The sequence below is a fragment of the Capricornis sumatraensis genome, chromosome 10 (assembly GCF_032405125.1).
Source record: "Capricornis sumatraensis isolate serow.1 chromosome 10, serow.2, whole genome shotgun sequence".
Lineage (NCBI taxonomy): Eukaryota > Metazoa > Chordata > Mammalia > Artiodactyla > Bovidae > Capricornis > Capricornis sumatraensis.
The window spans coordinates 62,128,353-62,149,657 of record NC_091078.1 but is presented as its reverse complement, the minus strand read 5'-3'; the positions used below and the strand labels follow the sequence as shown (position 1 = coordinate 62,149,657).

The 21,305-nt window shown below is 38.3% G+C and overlaps 1 protein-coding gene across 1 annotated transcript in view; it reads right to left on the bottom strand.

Annotated features, from left to right (window-relative positions):
• Window positions 1–265: 265 nt before the first annotated feature.
• The window catches only part of KIF15 (kinesin family member 15), a 55,298-nt gene continuing 34,258 nt past the window's right edge, over window positions 266–21,305 (bottom strand). Inside the window, exons 20-35 of the mRNA XM_068982560.1 lie at window positions 20,179–20,344; window positions 17,570–17,720; window positions 17,323–17,408; window positions 16,228–16,297; window positions 15,764–15,850; window positions 15,031–15,135; window positions 14,110–14,232; window positions 11,158–11,304; window positions 10,554–10,655; window positions 10,076–10,240; window positions 8,118–8,227; window positions 6,896–6,968; window positions 5,799–5,836; window positions 992–1,157; window positions 595–726; window positions 266–328 (exon numbers count right to left, since the gene is read on the bottom strand). Of these exons, the coding sequence (XP_068838661.1) occupies window positions 266–328; window positions 595–726; window positions 992–1,157; window positions 5,799–5,836; window positions 6,896–6,968; window positions 8,118–8,227; window positions 10,076–10,240; window positions 10,554–10,655; window positions 11,158–11,304; window positions 14,110–14,232; window positions 15,031–15,135; window positions 15,764–15,850; window positions 16,228–16,297; window positions 17,323–17,408; window positions 17,570–17,720; window positions 20,179–20,344 (1,784 nt within the window). The remainder of the gene's footprint in view (window positions 329–594; window positions 727–991; window positions 1,158–5,798; window positions 5,837–6,895; window positions 6,969–8,117; window positions 8,228–10,075; window positions 10,241–10,553; window positions 10,656–11,157; window positions 11,305–14,109; window positions 14,233–15,030; window positions 15,136–15,763; window positions 15,851–16,227; window positions 16,298–17,322; window positions 17,409–17,569; window positions 17,721–20,178; window positions 20,345–21,305) is intronic.

The following is a 21,305-nucleotide window of genomic DNA, read 5'->3' as shown; positions in this document are numbered from 1 at the left end:
AGGAAAAGGTTTTCCAATATTTACAGGTGACTTAAAAGGTTTGAAATGGCAGCCTCTAACTGCAGACTGCCAGTTGCCACAGGTATTTACAGATGCAGTGTTCAGAAACTTGAGGGTCAGCCAGCCCTCCCCCCCGCCACCCCCACATACACCATTAATAGTTATGGCTCTTAATTCAGTTCTACTAAGTAGGCATGGGTAGCTCTTACTTTTATAAAAGGGGAAAAAAAAGTCTCCCAACAAGGAAGGCAGTTGATCTGGATCTTTATGGCTCATTCTTTTTCCTTTCTTTTAAAAATAAATTTTCAGCACGCAACTTTTCTGACTCCTGGTAATTTTTAAGGAAAAGAAAAGAAAAAAATTTAGGCTCTAATTCTTACAGTAAGAAGTATTCCCAGCATTCATTAAGTTTAAATTTCCACTGATAAACTACTTAACAGTAAACAAGAATCTCATGGGTATGATAACCGAATTATGCTTGGACTAGCAATGGCCAATTTTTTTCCAAGCAGTTAAGTGATTCAATAATTAAATTTTAATTAAATAATCATTTAAAAATCAGAATGAGCTTATTTAGAACAATCAGGTGTTTACCTCAGTAAGCCTGACATTTTCCTTCTTCAACCGCACTACGTACTGGATCTTCTGATGGAGGTTTTGGTGACCCACCAACTTTCCATTCTCCTCGGCCAGACACTCCACCTGTTTCCTTAACAGTTCCATCTCCTGTAGGGAAATCAATCCGGGGAAGGTAAAAATGAGCTGCTTTGAATTTTTCATTTAAAATAACATTACTAAAAAAATAAAATAAAATAACATTACTGCATGCCTTCCAGGAGAAGAGGGAGGGAGAGACAGAGCCCTGGCTCCCAGCTTTCGTGACCACACATCTCTACATGCTCTGAGCAACTCTCAACTACAGGGTGCCCAATCGCAGCCAGCATCCTTATGCTGATCGGCTCTGTTCATAAAAACCAACACAGAAATGCACCTGGCATGTTCTCTCTTTTTCTTCATACAGCTCTTCCAACTTTGATCTCAGTTGTTGCTTTTCTTGGAATGCTTTAGACTCCAACATTCTGACTCGTTTGACTTCCTCAGTCATCGTCAGGTATTCAGTCTCTTTGTTCTGAAGGGTGCTCTGGAGCTGCTCCAGGCTGTAATGGGAACTATCGAGTTATAATATTCCAAAGGGACACAAGTGTAAGACAGTACTCAAATCAGACATTTGTCACCCAAGCCCAGGAGTTTGATTTGAAAGTATCACTAATATTTAGTCTTCCCCTTCTGACAGAACAGGAAGATAGCAAGCGTTGCATATAAGCTTTTTTTTTAATGCTTGCTTACCCCAAACTTACATTTTGCAAAGTTTCATAATCCATTTTTTTATACAACAAAAAGTTAGAATGCAGATTTTTAGATGTAGCCCTTGGAAGAAACTGTTATTTAAGTATTGTTAGAGTCTGCAAGATTTATTCAGTGCCACTTAGAGTAATCATTTCTGATTTCAAAAACTGGTTCTCAGACGATGGGAGAGTAGTCATTTCTTAAAGGATATGCACTTTATGCAACTATCACTTGCAAATAAACATTAAAAAGAAGGGTTACCCATGGACAGACCTAGAAATTGTCATATTGAGTGAAATAAGCCAGACAGAGAAAGACCAATAACCTATGCTATTGCTTATATGTGGAATCTAAAAAATAAAAATAAAAATTTATACAAATGAACTTACTTATAAAACAGAAACAGACTGATAAGACTTGAAGAATGAACTTATGGTTACCAGGGGGAAAGGGTGGCAAGAGAGAAATAGACAGGGAGTGTGGGATGGACATGTATACACCACTGTATTTAAAATAGGTAAACAAGAAGGGCCTACAGTATAGCATAGGAACTCTGCTCAATGTTGTGTAATAATCTAAATGGGAAAAGAATTTGAAAAAAGAACAGAAACGTATAACTGAATCACTTTACTGTACACTTGAAACTAACATAACATTGTTAATCAACTATACTCCAATATAAATAAAAAAGTTGAAGAAAAAGTGTTCAAAATAACTAAGTGTTCAAAAGGGAAAGAAAAAAGGATTACCAAAAAATTATACAGAATTTCACAAAACTAACTTAATCCTATAACCTTCCCAAAGAAACAAATACTTTTTATTTATTTTACAATGCATATGGAATACAACACTGATAATTTAAATGACGTAATACAGAGAATATATCATTTAAAGCCAACAACTCCTAGGGCAGTGTTTTCAGACTACATTCCATGGAAACTCAGGCGGACAGTGTGGGGCTGGCACTGATGTTTTCCTAATTCACCTGGAGCTGTTCTGCATTTGTCTTATGAATTTTGCTTTTGTTTGATGAAAAGGCTTTGTGGCATGGCAGACACTACAGTTTCCTACCCATTTAATTTTTATAAAAACTCAGTTTGGGAGAAGAAAGGCAGAGGACAAGCACACCCAGTTCCCGAAAACTAGTAAATAATAACTGGTCTGAGCTGAGCGTGGTTATCTCTATGCCACTGCCAGATACTGGTTTTCTCAATTTGCCCTGCAGGCATACTAATTTTGGCTAAGGAGACAAAATCTTGAGCTCTCCTGTGAGTATTTTTCCCCTGGTAAAGTCCTTTTGAACCCACCACACTGTAAACTGTGATCCTCCTGTGTATGTTGTTTGGAGCTGCAGCAGCCATCTTGCAGCCAAGAGGTCACAAGCAAGGGTACCAAATGCAGAAGAACAGAAAGAATCAATGATGGCATCGCTGAGTCAGTGCAACTCCAGAAACACTGCCTACACCACTGTTGGCTTGGTATTCAGTTCTTTGTTGCTTTTTAAAAACATCTCAGTTGGGACTGATAAAACTGTGTGTGCCATTTTCTGAAGACTGAGTCACTTGCCACAGTTTGGGCTCCTATAGTTCCAGGGACAGTGTATCACTGGAGATTCCTGGTTACTAGATCATGAAATAAATTACATATCAGCTTAGATGCTTTCATTCTTTTTAACTAGAAGGTCTCAATTGGGTATTATTTCTAAAATAGCTACACTTCTACAAACTATACAGCTGGATTATCATAGAGCCAGTAAGTGATCCAGAGTGCTGTCCTAGCCCTGCAACAAACTGGCTGGGAACCAGTTGCCAAACTGCTCATATGTAGATAAAAGAGTTGAACAAAGCTCCATTCCAAATCTATACTGTTAAGTATGTGATTCTATGAAGCAAATGACTCAATAACTGAGTAACAAAACTTTAACAAGTTAAGTGGTCTTTGTCAGCTGATCATTAAAAAGAATTTTTGATGAGAAATCACTATGTAATTTTTGGCGTATTAACTTGAACTAGCTTAAATAACTGAATAAAAATATTCTAACAAAACTTCTTCCATTGCCATTTAGTTACTATGTGAATAAGATTTCTCAACATTTATATCAATAGATCAAAAAAAAAGTAGGACTAGAACTGATAGTGAATACTGTCTGATTCCAAAATTAAGTGTAACAGAATGAGCTAAATAAAGAAAAAGCATTAAGATAAAATTCATTCAGCGATGAAGTTCCAAGAAAATTTTACCAGTATAATAATTACTTGTAAAAATTTACAATAAATTCAGGATATTCTAATAATTATAATGAATACACAATCCATAAAAATACTCAGAACCATATGAATATGATCCACTTTTACAAATTACTTATAATTTCCATACATATTTTCATTGCTAAGTTATATGACTGGGCCATCAACTAAAAGTTTTCCAAACACTATATTAAATTAGCATATAATTCTGCATGGGAACAGAATGGAAATAATTTCAAAGGAAAAAGGAACAATGTAAAATTACAGATTCAGGAATTTCTTCATGTATTTTTTAAATGGAGAGAAAGTATCAAATAATTTTGATAACTTTTAAAAGAAATCAGCAAGAGCTTTATTTCTAAATATCATTATTTTCTGTGCTCAAACTTCTATCCTTTGCAGTAATTTAAACTTACAATGAAAAATTTTAAAGTCAACTCCAAAAATGTGCAAGAGGGTACATGGTATTTCAAATGTTGGAGAACCTCTGTTCCTGATGAGATTTATTCTATTCAGAGCACACAGTAGCTTTCTAATGTTTTATCACTTTGTTAGTACCGACTGGTTTATTTATTTTGAACTTGATTAAAAAAATACCCTTTATTATGTTTAGCAAAGAATGAGGCAGTCTATTGACTATGCCAAAGCCTTTGATTGTGTGGATCACAATAAACTGTGGAAAATTCTGAAAGAGATGGGAATACCAGACCTCCTGACCTGCCTCTTGAGAAAACTATATGCAGGTCAGGAAGCAACAGTTAGAACTGGACATGGAACAACAGATTGGTTCCAAATAGGAAAAGGAGTACATATCAAGACTGTATATTATCACCCTGCTTATTTAACTTATATGCAGAGTACATCATGAGAAACGCCAGGCTGGAAGAAGCACAAGCTGGAATTAAGATTGCCAGGAGAAATATCAATAACCTCAGATATGCAGATGACACCACCCTTATGGCAGAAAGTGAAGAGGAACTAAAAAGCCTCTTGATGAAAGTGAAAGTGGAGAGTGAAAAAGTTGGCTTAAAGCTCAACATTCAGAAAATGAAGATCATGGCATCTGGTCCCATCACTTCATGGGAAATAGATGGGGAAACAGTGTCAGACTATTTTGGGGGGCTCCAAAATCACTGCAGATGGTGACTGCAGCCATGAAATTAAAAGATGCTTACTCCTTGGAAGGAAAGTCATGACCAACCTAGATAGCATATTGAAAAGCAGAGACATTACTTTGCCAACAAAGGTCTGTCTAGTCAAGGCTATGGTTTCTCTGGTAGTCATGTATGGATGTGAGAGTTGGACTGTGAAGAAAGCTGAGCGCCAAAGAATTGATGCTTTTGAACTGTGGTGTTGGAGAAGACTCTTGAGAGTCCCTTGGACTGCAAGGAGATCCAACCAGTCCATTCTGAAAGGAACACCCAGGAATCAGCTCTGGGTGTTCATTGGAAGGACTGATGCTGAAGCTGAAACTCCAATACTTTGGCCACCTCATGTGAAGAGTTGACTCATTGGAAAAGACCCTGATGCTGGGAGGGATTGGGGGCAAGAGAAGGGGACGACAGAGGATGAGATGGCTGGATGGCATCACCGACTCGATGGACATGAGTTTGAATGAACTCCGGGAGTTGGTGATGGACAGGGAGGCCTGGCGTGCTGCGGTTCATGGGGTTACAAAGAGTCGGACACGACTGAGTGACTGAACTGAACTGAGGCAGTTTATAAGATTACATAAGTTAAAAGATGAAACTATATGAATAAAATAAAATTATGTCCATAGAGAACATATAAAGAGACCCAAAGTCAAGACCAGAAGAATTCAGAGTATCCATCTATGGGTCTGAGAGGGCCTCGAGGGTTTAAATGCAGTGAGAAGGAAATCTGGTCGGTTCTCATTGGTCACACTGTCCAAGAAGCGAAAACCCATCAACTGCCCCAGGGAAACTAAGTTTTCCTGGCACTTACTTCTTTAAGACGCATATATATTTTTAATGGCTTCACATGAGGGACCCCTTTAGCAAGAGGCATTTAAGGCAAGAATTTTGTAACCATCTACTGTGTTCACATACTATGTTCACTATTACAGAAAGGAAAGAATTTTCTTACCTTGTGGTTATAATAATTATTTCTTCCTTTTAGAGGAATACTGCCTGGTATTAATAAAGAAAAGGTCAAAAACAACTTGAATTACAAGAGTGTACTTACTTTCCTTTCATTATCAGCATTTCTTCCACCAATTTATTCTATAAGAGGATTAAAGAAAGAAAAAGAGAAAATGGCTTAAGTTCTTAACAATGCTAAACAAAACACTGAAAGTAACCAGTTCACTCATGTTAATAAATCCATGATAATAACAAAATATTATAATAAAATACTGATAAATGATAAAATAATAATAAAAGCAACATCCTTTTTAATACAATCATAACTCAGTGTTCACAGAATCACTATTTACAACCACCAAGACCTGGAAGCAACCAAACGTCCATGAATAGAGGAACGGATAAAGAAGGTATGGTACACAGACAATGGAATATTACTCAGTCATAAAAGAAGAATGAAATACTGCCATTTGCAGCAACATGGATGGACCAAGAGATTGTCATATTAAGTGAAGTAAGTCAAACAAAGACAAGTATTTTATGGTATCACTTATAGATAGAATCTAAAAAAAATGATACAAATGAGCTTATTTATGAAACAAACAGACTTACAGACATAGAAAACAAATCTATGGTTACCAAAAAGGAAAGGGGGAGAGGGATAAATTAGGAATTTGGGATTAGCAGATATAGACTACTATGTGTAAAGCAGATAAACAACAAAGTCCTACTGTATAGTATAGGAACTATATTCAGTATCTTATAATAAAACACAATGGAAAAGAATATGAAAAAGAATACACATATAGATATAACAATCACTTTGCTGTATACCAGCAACTAACACAATGCTGTAAATCAACTATACTTCAAATACAAAAAAAATGGGGGGAATATCCCTTTCCATAATCCCAAATACACACATGTACTGTGCCCTTTAATGCTTCAAATAGGATACTTGCTTCTAAATGGAGAACTCTATGTGAACAACAGGCTTACTATTTACGCATAAAGACTACTTCACTCTCAATTTTCAACTATAGCCAAATAATGATAGTAAATATCAAACTTAAGTGGGAATACAAAAAAGGCAAAATTTCAATAATAAAATGATTTTTAAAATATATAACGATGAACGTTAACTATAAAAGCATGTCTCAGAGAAGGAAAACAACTATTATGTAAAAAAAAAAATCATACTTTAGCAAGTCTTTCTTTGATCACTTCTTCTTGTTCATTCTTCAGCTGTTGACTGTCTGAATGATTCTGTTTGCTGCATAGATTAGGAAGGGAGGATGGGAAACCACTGTCAAATTTATTCAAGTATCAATTTCACATCTACTACACATACAACAATGCCAAGGTGTGTGGTACTTGAAATGCAGGAATCTGACTGCTCCAATGAAAGATCAGTTATCAAACAGGCTGACCCCTGGGCTGTAACTTTCTTCTAATCTTTCATGAAGAAGGTTCTGTATGGCTCCTCATATAAGGAACACAAGGCTATGAAGTATTTTAAATTGCGATTTTATAAATGATCTGAAAATGTTCTGTGTTTCATGCTTAAACTAACTCTTGATAAAAGACAGTATACGATGTACAATGCTTTTCTTTAATATGTCTGGACATGGGGGTGGAGCATATGGAAACTAGGTGAGCAGACTATGAGCTACCTACATCAGAATCACTCAGAAGGGGAAGGTAAATCCCTAGAAGAGGATGCTTAACAAAATAACCATCTCCTTTGCTCACTAAAACTTGAAACATCTAGGAGGAACTCCCTGGTGGTCCAGTAGTTAGGACTCTGTGCTTTCAGTGCTAAAGACTCAGGTTTAGTCCAATATCACACGACTTTCAAGCAACAGAGAGGAAATAGCCCGGTTGTGGCTGCCCCTGACAAGATGCTGGGCCATTAGCAGATCCAACTAGAAAACTGCCTGAGTCAAAACCAACACACACACACCTACCCAGACCTAAGACCAGACCTAAGAGAACACCCCTCTATAAAGTTCTTCCCAGAAGCTTTCTCTCCACTGGAAGCCATCAAGCAAAACCAAGGAAATTCTTTTTCTGCAGGCAGAACCTTGATCCTTGTCTTGTTGACGTATATGCTCCCCGAGCTCCAACCCCTCTTTCAGATACAAGTAGACAGTTTGGTTCAACTATTTATTTCACACATTTGAAATTAATTTCAACAGCTCTACAGCAATAAAAAGGTCATCAGGGTCGGCAAGATCATGACGACCTTCTCCATCTCTGGAAAACCCCCTCATTAGACCTGATGGAGAAGCAACTGATGAAGCAGCTCCTGGATCATCGAGAAACATCACACATGCTGTGAAACCTACTCCGACTTCATTCACTCAGCAGTGCCCAGGCAGGCCAAGATTCAGCCCACAGAGTTCTTAAGGCTCTTTCTTACCTGTTGTCCTTCTGTCTTTTGATATCGTCCAGTTGACCTTGCAGGAGCCAGTTTTTCTCTCTCAACTGCTCAGCCTCCAGGCGTAGGTTTTCCATTTCACACAACTGCTCCTAAAAACACCAGATCAGGTCTTTTCAGAAAACGCATGACAGCAGACATGATTTTGCTCCCCAGGCCATATTAAGACAGGTATTCTGTTTCAAGTTCCCTCCACGCACTGAACACTGTTCTGCATATCACTGGATTAAAAAGTAGACGATGAGAAGCTCTTGGGGGCTCGGAATGTGATTGATTTTCATACCCCTATTGTCTTAAACATAGTTCTTTATCAATATCACATAAATCAGACTTCCCTAGTGGGCCAGTGGTTAAGACTCTGTGCTTACATTGCAGCGGGCATGGATTTGATCCCTGATCAAGGAACAAAGATCCCACATGCCATGGGGCAACTAAGCCTGTGAGCGACCACAACTAAACATAAGGACTCTGGAGCCTGCATGACACAACAAAAGATTGCTCATGCTGCAAGGAAGATCTTGTGTGTGGCACCAAAAAAAAAAATCACATTAAAATTAAAATTCATCAAAATTCCTTTATGAGAAAAGATGAACAAAACTTACCTACTTTGGTAAATATTCTATTTGATTCTATTTCATAGATTCTAATTGTTTAAAAAACTGACATGCCACAGCCTCAAAATCTTAACTGTATTCTAACTTGAAAATCATGAGCACAACCATCCAGAAGAAATAAATACTTGTCTGTAAGGAGTGTTCTTTTTTATTTTGTCTATTTTTGGCTGCCCTGGGTCTTCATTGCTAAGCAAGGGCTTTCTCTAGTTGTGGCAAACAGAAGCTAATCCCTAGTTGCGGTGCCTGGGCTTTTCATCATGGAAGTTTCTCTTGTTGCAGAGCATGGGCTCGAGGTTGCGTGGACTCAGCAGTTGTGGTGCATGGGCTTAGCTGCTCCGCAGCATGTGGGATCTTCCCAGACCAGGGATCCAACTTGTGTGCCCCGCATTGGCAGGGGGATGCCTAACCACTGGACTACCAGGTTAAATCCTGGAGCAACCATTTTGATTTACTTCTGCTGATCTATTTTTTTATTTCTTTTAACCTGACCCAATTTCTTCTAAGTACCAAGATTGTATCAATCCAGGTAATAAAAACGATCCCCTCTATCCTATTCGTATAGTAAGGTAACTTTGTTCTAAAACAAATACTCACTGCAGAGGGATGAGCTCACGGACGATCTTCTATGGAGCATCACACCCTCCCTACCCGCCGCCCCCCACACCCACACTACACTTACCCAGGCACTCCTTGACACACCTTACAGCCCTAACATCGTCCTAAACACACTCTCCCACACACAGAAACCATAGCCTCCACAAGTGAGGTGAAAAACCTTAGAAGGAAGTTTAAAGAAATGGCAAACAAGAGAAATGCACTTTTTCACTATCACAGACATAAAGAACGCCTGTAGCTCATTAAGAAAAAGTTCAACAACAGAGAAATGGGTGAAAGATATAGCTCATAGAAACAAAACACCAAAAGATGCTCAATCTGACTCCTAATAATAAAAGCACAAATTAAAAAATATGAGATGTGTTCCAGCTATTAAACTGGCAAAGATCTAAAAGTCTCACAGCACTGTCATGAGAGTAGCTGGTGCAGCCTATATGATATGATACCATCACAAGGCAAAAAAAAAAAAGGGGACAGGGAGACTGTGTTTAAACACCTGGCTACAGATGCATTGAAAAGCTCTCAGAAACTGACTACACCCAGAGCCTTCAGGGACAGCAAACCAGGTAGCTTGGAGCTGGGCTGAGAGGAAAACTTTTCTGCATCTTACACTTCAGTTTTGTTTCTTCTGAATTGTGGATCCTCAGTCACCATGAAAGATACTGCTTATTTTGCAACATTAAATTCATTGAAAAAAATTTACCCAGTTACCTTTATCCTGAGAATCTCAGCATTTTTGACTTCTCTCTCTTCATTGAGTTTTGTTATAAGGTGTTGCAAAGAAATCTTAGAGGCTCTCCAATCTTCTATCTCTTGTTCTTGTGTTTCCAGGAGTTTTGCCAAATGTGTTTGAAAATGTGGTGGTGTTTTAGGGCTCTAAAACAAAATCAAATTTCATCCAAATACCTGATGAAGTAGTTACAAAGATTTCATTGGTAAATGAAAGACGGTAAATGTATATGCCACCCATGAAGAAAATACACAGGCCACACATAGTTTGTCATCCTAATTCTTGTCCAAGTAAAACAAATAAAACACTGGTACCTTTTCATCAAAAGCAAAAAAACAGAGAAGGTGTTTGTGACAATCTTTTTCTGTAAAGACAAAGCTAGTCTTAGCAATTTTCAGCTTTCATCGTTCACAAAATCGCTTATTCCTCCTGAAATGCACTCTTGTTTATGACAAGTACCTGGGGATAATTGGCAGCAGAATCCATCACATGTTCTAGTTGCCTCATTTTGAAGTTATATTCATTCTTCTTCTGTTCTACTTCCTCTTTCTTTTGGTTTAGCTGGGGAAAATTGAACAGAAGGTTACAAATTGGACAATAACATGGGGACATGATCCAATTAGAATAGACAATCTTCCCTGGGCATGTGGAAATGGACTACTTAAGTTATTTTTTTCATGACCTGTTTGATAATTTGAAATTATTTCCACTTTAAAAGAAACTTCTTTTTAAGCTTCACAAGTAATCACATGGTCATCTGAGGAAAATTACAAAATATAAAACCACAATAGCCAAAAATGAGGATGGAAGTCTGCCATAACCTTTTGCCACAGTAGTCAGAACTTGCTGGCATGTGTCAAGGGTCGAGGGTGGGTAGGAGGACAGCCATGCAAGTCTGAACACAAGAAGCAACCTGTTAAAAGCCCACCTACACACCCTGCTAGCCTGCTTTTCTGAATGTGGAGAATTATTCAAGGCGGTGACCTCATGAACTCAACCACCATGCAGCCCTGCTTCCCCCACCACCATGCCCATCCTGAGTAATGCTCCCCCTGCATCTCACCTCGTGCTGAAGTTCCTGGATGAGGGCATCCTTTCTGGTCAGCTCCTCCTGGGCCGACTGCAGAAGCCCTGAGTGCTTTTTCGAGGCCTCGGTGAGCATGTTCAGCTGCTCAGTGGCGTGAGCCAGGTCCTCGCAGAGCATGTCCCTCTGTTAGGGGACAAGGCCCATGGAAGAAGACCCTCTTAATTGTGCCGCCGCAGTATCAATTTACAAATCATTACTCTGCAGAATTTTTAAAGTGCTAGGAAAGTGAGAACTTAAGTGCGAACTTTAAGTGAGAACTTTTTTTTTGGCTTGTATGCTAATCCATTATAAGACAAACCAAGCAGTTAATATTTAAGTCATCAGGTCTAGAGATAAATATTACAGTAAATTCATTTAAGTACCCAGATTGAAGTCTCACTGCTCTCTGCTCCTCTCTCCCCTCACCCCCATGTAATCAAAGCTGATCTCTCTTGCCCTGGGAGGACTCCAGGCACTGGTCTCTAGTTTACCTGTTGTCTCTCCAATAGATTCTATAGATGGGAAGGTAAACAGTTATAAAGACAAGTACCCCTCAGCTAACTGTGTTAGAGCATCACAGGCCATCAAAGTTTCAGGGGAGCAGCTTGATAGAAAATGGCAGAGAGAATTAGAAGTCCCAGAGGTTGCATGCACAATTCCTATGTCCACAGTGTATGTAATCTCTACAAATTAGAGCAGAATCTGTTCCACCTAACTTTCCAAATTTGCATGTATGAAAGTCAAAGTGGTACTTGCTCAGTTGTGTCCAACTCTTTGAGACCCCATGGGGGACTCTGCTAGACTCCTCTGTCCATGGGATTCTCCAGGCAAGACTACTGGAGTGGTTAACCATTCCCTTCTCCAGTGGATCTTCCCAACCCAGAGATCAAACCTGGGTCTCCCACATTGCAGGTGGATTCTTTACCGTCTGAGCCACCAGGGAAGCCCTGTGCATGTACATGTGTGCGTATAATAGTGTATATTACATATACATTAAACATACAATATTACATATACATCATAGTATGCACACCTATACTTGATAGATCACAATATCTCCCCATATACTTATTTTTATGACAGTAAGTTCCCTACATATGAACCTTCAAGTTGTGACTGTTCAAAGGTGTAGATGCATATTTGCACGTCCAATCATGGAAGTTAGTTCAGGCGTCGGGCATGCATTGTCACGTGTGCATCCTCTGCAAGTGGTTTTGTGCACTTCACTGTAAACGACTGTATATAGCGGTAGTAGTACAGTATCGTTATTTCAAGCCCAGGATGTCCAGAAGCAAGTGTAAAAGCAGGAGTGATGCTCATGTGCAACAATTACTGAAGCCCAAACACCCTAGAGCTCGGGCTCTGCAACAGGAGAAGCCACTGCAATGAGAAGCCCAAGCATCGCAACTAGAGAGCAGCCACCATTCGCCGCAACTACAGAAAGCCATGTGCAGCAATAAAGACACAGCACAGCCAAAAAATCTTTGTTGGACTTAAAAATGCACTCTTGAAACGGAACTCGTTCATATGTAGGTGACTTACTGTATATTATTTTCATTGAGTGGGCTCTATTTCATCTTATGGATGTATCTTTTAACCCTCCACTCAATATTTCAATTGATCTGAATTTCTCACTACTGTATGGATCTTATTCTCATATCTAGATTATTTTGTGCTGTGCTTAGTCACTCAGTGGTGTCTGACTCTTTTTGACCCCATGGACTGTACCCCGCTAGGCTCCTCTGCCCATGGTGATTCTCCAGGCAAGAATACTGGAATGGGGTGCCATGCCCCTCTCCAGATCTAGATTATTACTTTAGGCTAAATTTCTAACTGTGCAAATTTGAAGCATATGCAAAAAATTTAAGGCTACATGCTATTACCAGATCACCTCCCAAAAGGCTGAACTTAAACTTCACCGAAAGTTCAAGTAATCCTCTTTCTCTGCATATCTTCAAGTCTTAATATTCACCAGTTCTAACATCAAAAAATAATTCTTATTTCAATTTGCATTTTGCTGACTTCAGAGCGACTCCTGGGTCACTAGTTCTCCTTCGGGAAACTACTCTGCCTAAGCTCTTGCATCTCTAGCCACTCACAGCTAACTGTTCCTCTTGATGGGGATCCTTCACAAACATTCACAACTGCCATGCTTCCCTCCCTAGCAAAGTCCTGTACAAATACTATCTCCTTCTGGAAGCTCTTAGGAATTCTCCAGGCATAACTGCTTCCTTCTCTGGGCTCCCAAGTCCTTTATTACCTCATAACACATCTACCTCTTAAGCTAGACTGCATGCTTCGTGGTAAATAACTGTGTTTCAATCATTCTTCTATTCCCAAATGCAAAACAAGTACAGGCTGTATGGCAGGAGGGTTCAATAAATACTCGTTGAATTTGTTTCAAGGGTAGCAAGAAAACTATTTGTAAAGCAAGCGCGAAGCAGTATACATAGTAGGCTCCATCAAGGTATACAGGACTAGCCAAAAATATTTCTGGAAGGATACGCGAGGATATTGCTTTATATATTTTGAAGTTTGAACCACATGACAGTACTGCTTAATTTTTTAAAAAATACATTTACATCAACAACAAAACAAAATCTGTTTTAGCTAAAACACAAGAAGCCACTCTGAGGTTAATCAGCCCTTCCTTTGCTCCCTGTTGCTGCCACTACATCCAAGTAAGGGTAATTTCCATTCTGCTTCCTTTTCAGAAGAGGGTCAGTTATAAGAACTTAGCATGGTGTTAGCACATATGAATGAAGATAAATCAACTGAACAAAATATAACAAGCTTAGTGTTATCTACCAATTGTGTAACTACCTTAGGGAAAATGGTCCTAATTATGACTTACTCCTTTTAAAAAGTCTTATATTTATTCATGAATATACACATAAACATATTGACAACTAAAAAAAGCAGAAAGAGTCATGATGTGTTAACATTTACCTCTATGTCCTCAGAGAGTATTCTCAGTTTCAGGGCTTCTTTGAGATCCAGAATCTCCGCTTCCTGTCTGTTAATCAATGCTTTGCTCTCTTCTTTGTCAGCCAAAGCAGAGTTGTATTTGCCCTACAGAAAAGAAAATTATGACACAAGATCTGTCTGCCTTATTATCAGTTTATTTTTAGAGTAATAATACTCTAGTAACTGAAGAATGAGTCTGAGTTCTAAGATGTTGACCAGATTAACACAAATTAGTTTAATAACTACTTGTTGAATGAAGGAATAGAACAGTAAATGTATAAATTTCAAAAGTGGAAAAGTCCTGCAGGTATCAGTGAAAATACATCTGGTTTTGTCATCTTTATCAGAAATCAGTATGGAGCACAACAAGCTCCCTTTGGAGCAGAGGAATGAGGAACATTAACAAAAAAACTTTACCCTGACCCAAGGCATGGAGGAAGCATCACCATTTATATGCAGAAAAATTAAGCATTTACTTTAGGAAATGATAAAGTCCAATAATAGAAAAACAAACTCATTTTTTAAATCACTGACATTTCTGAACATCACTAAAATATGCTATTTTTTTTTTAAGCAATTAAGGAACACCACATACCCTTAACCATCAGAGACAACAGCCAATCTGTTTCTGATCTGGTTTGGATCAGCAATTCCCTACTGTGCAGACAGTGCACTCTTCTCCAGGTCAGTGAGGTCTGAGAAACACTACAAGTGACTTTGCCTTCCTGAGAAGCACACAGCATGTCAGCATACTAAAGGCTCTGCAGGTTCTGCAGATACCCAAGCATGCTGAGCTTTCACCAGTACATATTTCCAAACCTGGGTGAACACTGAACCTTGCTTTTGTGTGAAGCTTTTGTGTCTTGTGCTCAATTTTAATATCTCCTTGGCAAAAGAACTTACATTGATGTCCTCCAGTTCTTGCCTCAGGGTGTCTATTGTTTCTGTTTTCTCAGAGACTGAGGTTCTTAGCTCCTGGATCTGGCCCATGAGGTCAGTTACAACTTCCTAACAAAGACAGAGAGGTATCTTCATACCAAGTGACAGCAAAGAGATCATTCTTTAATGATAAATAGTTTACCTTTCCAAAGGACAACAGAAGTCAATTTTATTTTAGCAGAATATCAGGTATCACATTACATTATTAATATCATCACATTACATTATCAATTTATATTTTAATGATTTTCTAATATTTTCATCATTTGCATTGGTTTTATGAATGAATAAGAGCTGGACATAAAAGGAATGTATATCTAATTATATGTTCAGGCACACATATTCTAGTTAAAGCCAACACCAGGGATTTGAGTATTCACATCAGGGGACTGACAATCAATGAAAAAAGATTGCATTAATGGCATCTTAGTTAAAGGGGGTACAGATGTGTTTTAGAAACACTGCAGTTGTGACATAACATTTGGCACTTCAAGTTATGAGGAAAGTTAATTTAAAAGACCTCATTCTCAAAAAAAAAAAAAAAAAGACCTCATTCTCCAGGAACTTTGGAAGATGAGCATAGCCTAAATGCATACAGAAATGCTGGCTACCCATCACCTTGGGAGCAGGAAACCACAATGTGAAGGCCGCATTTATAAGGAATACACAGGGGGCTATAACCTCAACCTCTACCTACCTTGTCAGCATCTCTAGACTTCTCCAGAGAACTGATTATTTTTTCATTAGCACACAAAGTCTCCTTTAGTTTCTGTACTTTTGCCATCTATGGGGGGAAATTAATATTTTTAGAAAGAGCATTAAATCACAAAGTTAACCATGCACATATATCAAAAAAAAAAGGAGTTGGAATCTGCTTTTTGTATTAAACAGTATACACTAAGGTGTAATATTTGAAAATAAAAAGTTGAGCCAAAAGATAATGATTTTGTGGTCTCCATCAGGAAGCCACCAACAAATTAATATTACAGCCATCTGGGGGTCAGAAAAAAAAGAGCTGAAAAGAATACAACCAACTCCATCGTTTTATTACTAATATTCAATATCTGAAACATGGAACAATTTTTATAACAAAACTATTTAGATATCAGGAATAAAAGTTACAAACTTCAAATTTCATAGTTAAGAGTATAGGATATTTACCTGCTGCTCACACTTGGCCATCTCTTTCTGTTTCTCCTGACGTACAGCTTCAAGTACTTCTAAGATTTCTCTAGAAAACAAGAATTATCTTCTAGTCATGACTCATTCAATGGAAATGGGAACTGAGTCCATTCATGAAAAAGATATTCAATGCACCTGAACTTCCTATACAGTGTTAGGAATTGCATTCCACTTGGATCAGAAATTTGAACTAGTTTCTTCAGTAGTTATTTAACGAGAACCCAGTTTCGTGCCAGGACAGTTTATTTTTCTCCAGAGTACTTAGGACTCCGTAACATAACATCAAGCATATATTTATCACTTCTCTCTCATTTAAACCTCCTAAGGGTGGGGATATTTTGTTCATTGTCTTACCTCTAAATGTCCTGGCATTTACTAGAATAGTGCCTGGCTTGCTGGCTATCACTAAGCATCTGAATGAATGACTAAATGTTAACTGTCTTTCCCAGATAGATAAGAGTCACTACTGCATACCAGGAACTAGAAAAGAATCTGTCTAATAGTAAGAACTCTACAAGTATCTGCTGAATAAACTAACACAAATTCTTCTTACTATAGTAATTATCCTACTGTTGGCTGAAACGAAGAGACTGAGAGATCACCAAGGAGAAGGACTCTGAGAGAGGGAAGAAAGACAACGGCATTCATCCTAAGGACCAGAAAAATAAAGGAACAGAGAAAGAAAGAATAGTAGAAAAGAATAGAAATAACTTCTACTGGTTTATAGTAGCAATAAACCAGTTCCCATCTTCCAATAATAAATACCATGATTTATTTATAGAAGGTCCCAAGTTCTGATCACCACCAATTGCTATTCATTTAAAAAATACTGTAGGAAAAAAATAAAAAAAAATAAAAAAAATAAAAAATACTGTAGATAGTTATTAAATGTTTTGAAAAAATTAAGTTTCTCTACATAGCTATTTATACAAAAGAATCTGATATTCATTTTGAAATTAAAAAAAAAAAAATAACCTAACAGGCTATAGCAATTAAAAAAAAGGCCCCACAAGATAAAGAATGTAGTAGTAAATGATATTCTAGTCAACCATGGGAAAGATAAATAGCACTCACTTAGAACTGTTTTCTTTATCTTCTTCAAATTGTAATAATAATTTGTTATTGCGTTCTTTTTCTGCCTCAAAAAGCTCCATCAAATTCTAAAAGACAATGTTATATTAGATTTTAATGTGTAGTCAACAAACACATGGAATACCTTCCACGTGGTAGCCACAATGGGCCATTACACAAGTCAGGAATAGGTCAAATAGTCATACATCCAGGACAAATTCATCAATAACCAGTACCTTTCTTAACTTACATTCAGATCAGATTTCAGAGTTTCATTTTCTTTTTTGCAGTTTTGGAGGCTTTTTGAAAGTTGGTCAATTTCAAACTTCATTACTTCTTGTAAGTTGTCATAGGAATCCTGTAGGCAGGTTTTGCTCTCAAGCAGCTTTTCATTTTCTAATCTTTATCAGGAAAACATTTTTACAAATGTAAATAGAGATGTTAAATGTAGTTCTGCTCGCCAGACTTATCTGCAGTTCACTGATCCCATTTACAGACCATTCCCAACTTACAGAAGCCTGACTGATGTAAAGCTTCTCACAGACTTGTGTGAAATGGTCATGGTGCACAAACACTAGTGTGAGGGGGATGGAGAAGACAGGGTGAATGTGTCAGCCTGCAGCCACCTATTTCCTTATTCTTTCTCCCATGGAGTCAACCAGACATGCTTAATTGATTGCTAATTTCGGGTGATGAGACTCATTTAGGGAGGTCCAGACCTAACCCCTTTGTAAGCCAAAGACTGGCCACTGACTTAATTTTGTTGCTAGCTCAACTCTATTCACTCAGCACATATTCTCCAAATCCAGGAAGACTTTTCAAGATGGCAAACGTGGCTTCGACCTGAACAAGAGAATAAATTCCTTCAGGATAGAGCTATCTTTTTAAGTCACATGATTATTATTTACTGCTTTTTAGGTTTTCACCCTCTTATTCTGCTTCGCAACATACTGTGACACACTCAAACATCAAGAGTTCATCCAAGAACTAGTAAACAATGAACTGATCTCTGGACCACTCAAAACAGATGTCCCAGCTTGTATACAGAAGGCTAACAGATCTGGAACTATCTGGTTCCACAAACTCCAAGCAGAGTAGAAGCAGCAAATTATAAATTGCTAAAGACCATACATACAGGGAAGGGGAACATATGTGTTTATGATACAAATTGTATATATAAAACAGATCAAGTAATTCAAGAGTGCAAAAAGATCATACAAAATTCATTGATGACAGAGCCAACATAAGATTTCCTGATTTAGATGTTCAAAACAAATGCCAGGTCTAAGATAAAGGAACAGTGCACCAGTGTTGATAAATGGCCACTGATCACCAGCCTTGGTGCTGGCAGATGGTGCAGGGGAGTGGAGGCTGCACGAACTCAGCACAGGGTCCCCCTCCACTAAAGGATGGCTGCCAGGCAAGAATGTGGGCCCAGCGCCACCCACTTGTTGGATTTTTAAAAGGATGCTGAAATATGGATCTTTACAGGAAAGATCTCAATTTTTTTAATGCTATGCTTTTTTTTTTTAAAGTCACACTGGGGAACTTTCCTGGTGGTCCAGTGGTTTGGACTCCAAACTACAATCCTTGGTTGGGAAGCTAAGATCCCACATGCTGTGCAGCATGACCAAAAAATTTTAAAAAATGAAAAGAAAAAGAAGTTAAAATTTAAAAAAAAGACGTGACCACCACACTGGTTAGGTCCAACAAAAACATGTCTATGGATGATTTGGCCTGCAGGCCTCAAGTGTTTGCCCTCTATTTTTAATTCCTTATTGTATATTCAGAAACCACTCAAGCATTACAGATTTTAGTCTTTGCAAAGTCTATAAAAATGAAATTCAAGGTTGTCTATTAGTAGCCTTTCTAGAGTGAGGAGTCACACTCATATCACACTCAGAGCATCATGATCAAAATGTCCACTATTAAATTATTGTGATACTCGGGAAGTAGCATCAAAACCATAGGATAGCTTTAAGTTATATTTTGCAAAAGGCTGAAATTAGTAAGGAAAAAAAAAAAAAAACAACAGTGGAAACAAGCAGTTTACATCTTTAGGATTACTTTGTTTCAAGATGACCAGCACTTGACTAACTAGCCAGCCTCTGGCGTTCCAGTGGACAACGGGGACTACTACTGATCTGGTCTACCCTGTACTGTCCAGTAAGAGCACACCCTTCCCTCTCGAGAGGGAATAGGCACATGACCCAGGCTGGGCCAACCCTTGGTAAATGACTGGTCCAAAAGTAAGCAGATGACTCCAACAAGAATAACTGCAATTTTCTCTGGGATTGATATATGGCAATTGAGAGACACTATTTCTTTGCAGGGATTGTTACACCAGAAGACAGAAGATGGAGCTGTCTGAGGCAGTCTGCTCCCTGTCAAAAAGAGGAAGGTTCTCAACAGCAGAAGAGAACGAGGGCAATACACAGAGGCAAAGAGAGAGCCGAAGGAGGGAGGAAGAGAGGAAGAAAAGCTTGGCAGGGGTGGTGGGCAGAGAAGGGCGTGCATACTGACACTATTGTTTGAGACTCAATCTAGTCTGTCCCTGAAACCAAAATCTCCTCTGGGGCTTCCCAGTATCAATAAATTACCATTTTCCCCCCTGCGGCCGCACATGCTGGGCCCCACCTGGAACAGAGTGCTGGGTCTTAGTTCCCTGATCAGGTGTCAATCCTGGGCCCTTAGCAGTGAAAGCACAGAGTCCTAACCACTGGGCAGCCAGGGAAGTCCCAGTAAATTACCCCTGAATTTTTTAAACTAGCCTGAGTTGGGTAAACAGCACTTGTGCTTTAAGTAGTCCTAGATAACAAGCCGATCAGGCAACTTGAAAACAGAACAGAACAACTCTACCTGACATTATCCAGTTGAAGCTGGACCTGCATGTGTCTTTCGCAAAGGCTGTTGAGTTCTTTCTCCTGACTCTCTCTGAATAAACTGTACTCCAGTTTCACTGAAGAGAGCTCCTTGTCTGCAGAATGAAGAACGACTCGCAGGTCATGTACCTCACTTTTCAAAACTAAAACAAAGAAACACAAAATAAATCTTAACAGGCTTTTTGTCACATGTATTTTTACAAAATAGGCAAATAAATTTGATAGGTACCCTTCACACAATCAGCAAAAACAAGCTGAAGAGACCATTTTGAATGTAAAAATGTTGAACTACTAAGTGGGAGGTATCCAGGAACACTGAGATATCTATTTTCCTCCTCTCCCTCACCCATGGACTTTGGTATGTTGTTTCAGTTGCTAAGTTGTGTCCGACTCTTATGACCCCATGGACTGTAGACGGCCAGGCTCCTCTGTCCCTGGCATTTCCCAGGCAAGAATACTGGAGTGGGTTGCCATTTCCTTCTCCAGAGCTTCTTCCTGACCCAGGGATCGAACCTGCATCACCTGCATTGATAGGTGGACTCTTTACCTCTGAGCCACCAGGGAAGCCTGAATTCTGATATATTCCTATCCCCAAAAAAGTTAATATCTGACCTTCACATGTAGGTCATTTCATTTTTCTACATTTCTCCTGTAGAATGTGCATCAAAATTCTTAATATAAGAAAAAATGCAAGAGATTTTAACATACTTTAGGTGACCTAATCTTTACTTATTGAAAACCCTTTGGAGATGTACCAGAACTTTCCAACATAGGTTAAACACTCTGGTCTTCTAAAAAATTTTTTAATTTTTAATTTTAATTCCAACTGGAATTAAAACTGGGCAACTTCTAAACAGATCAAACAAAAGAGAATGGCTCTCTTTTTTGTCTTAGTAAACTACTGTAAATACTTTGATAAAAGGAGACATAAACTGGAAAAACTGGGAATTAAATGATATTCCCACATCTACAAATATATACAGATATATAATTTATGATTTTTTTTATCACTACTAAAACTCTTAAAACATTTGTCATATGCATTTAAGACACTGCATTTTCAAAGTGGTCTTCAAACTTCAAGCAAACATTTGTATCATTTTT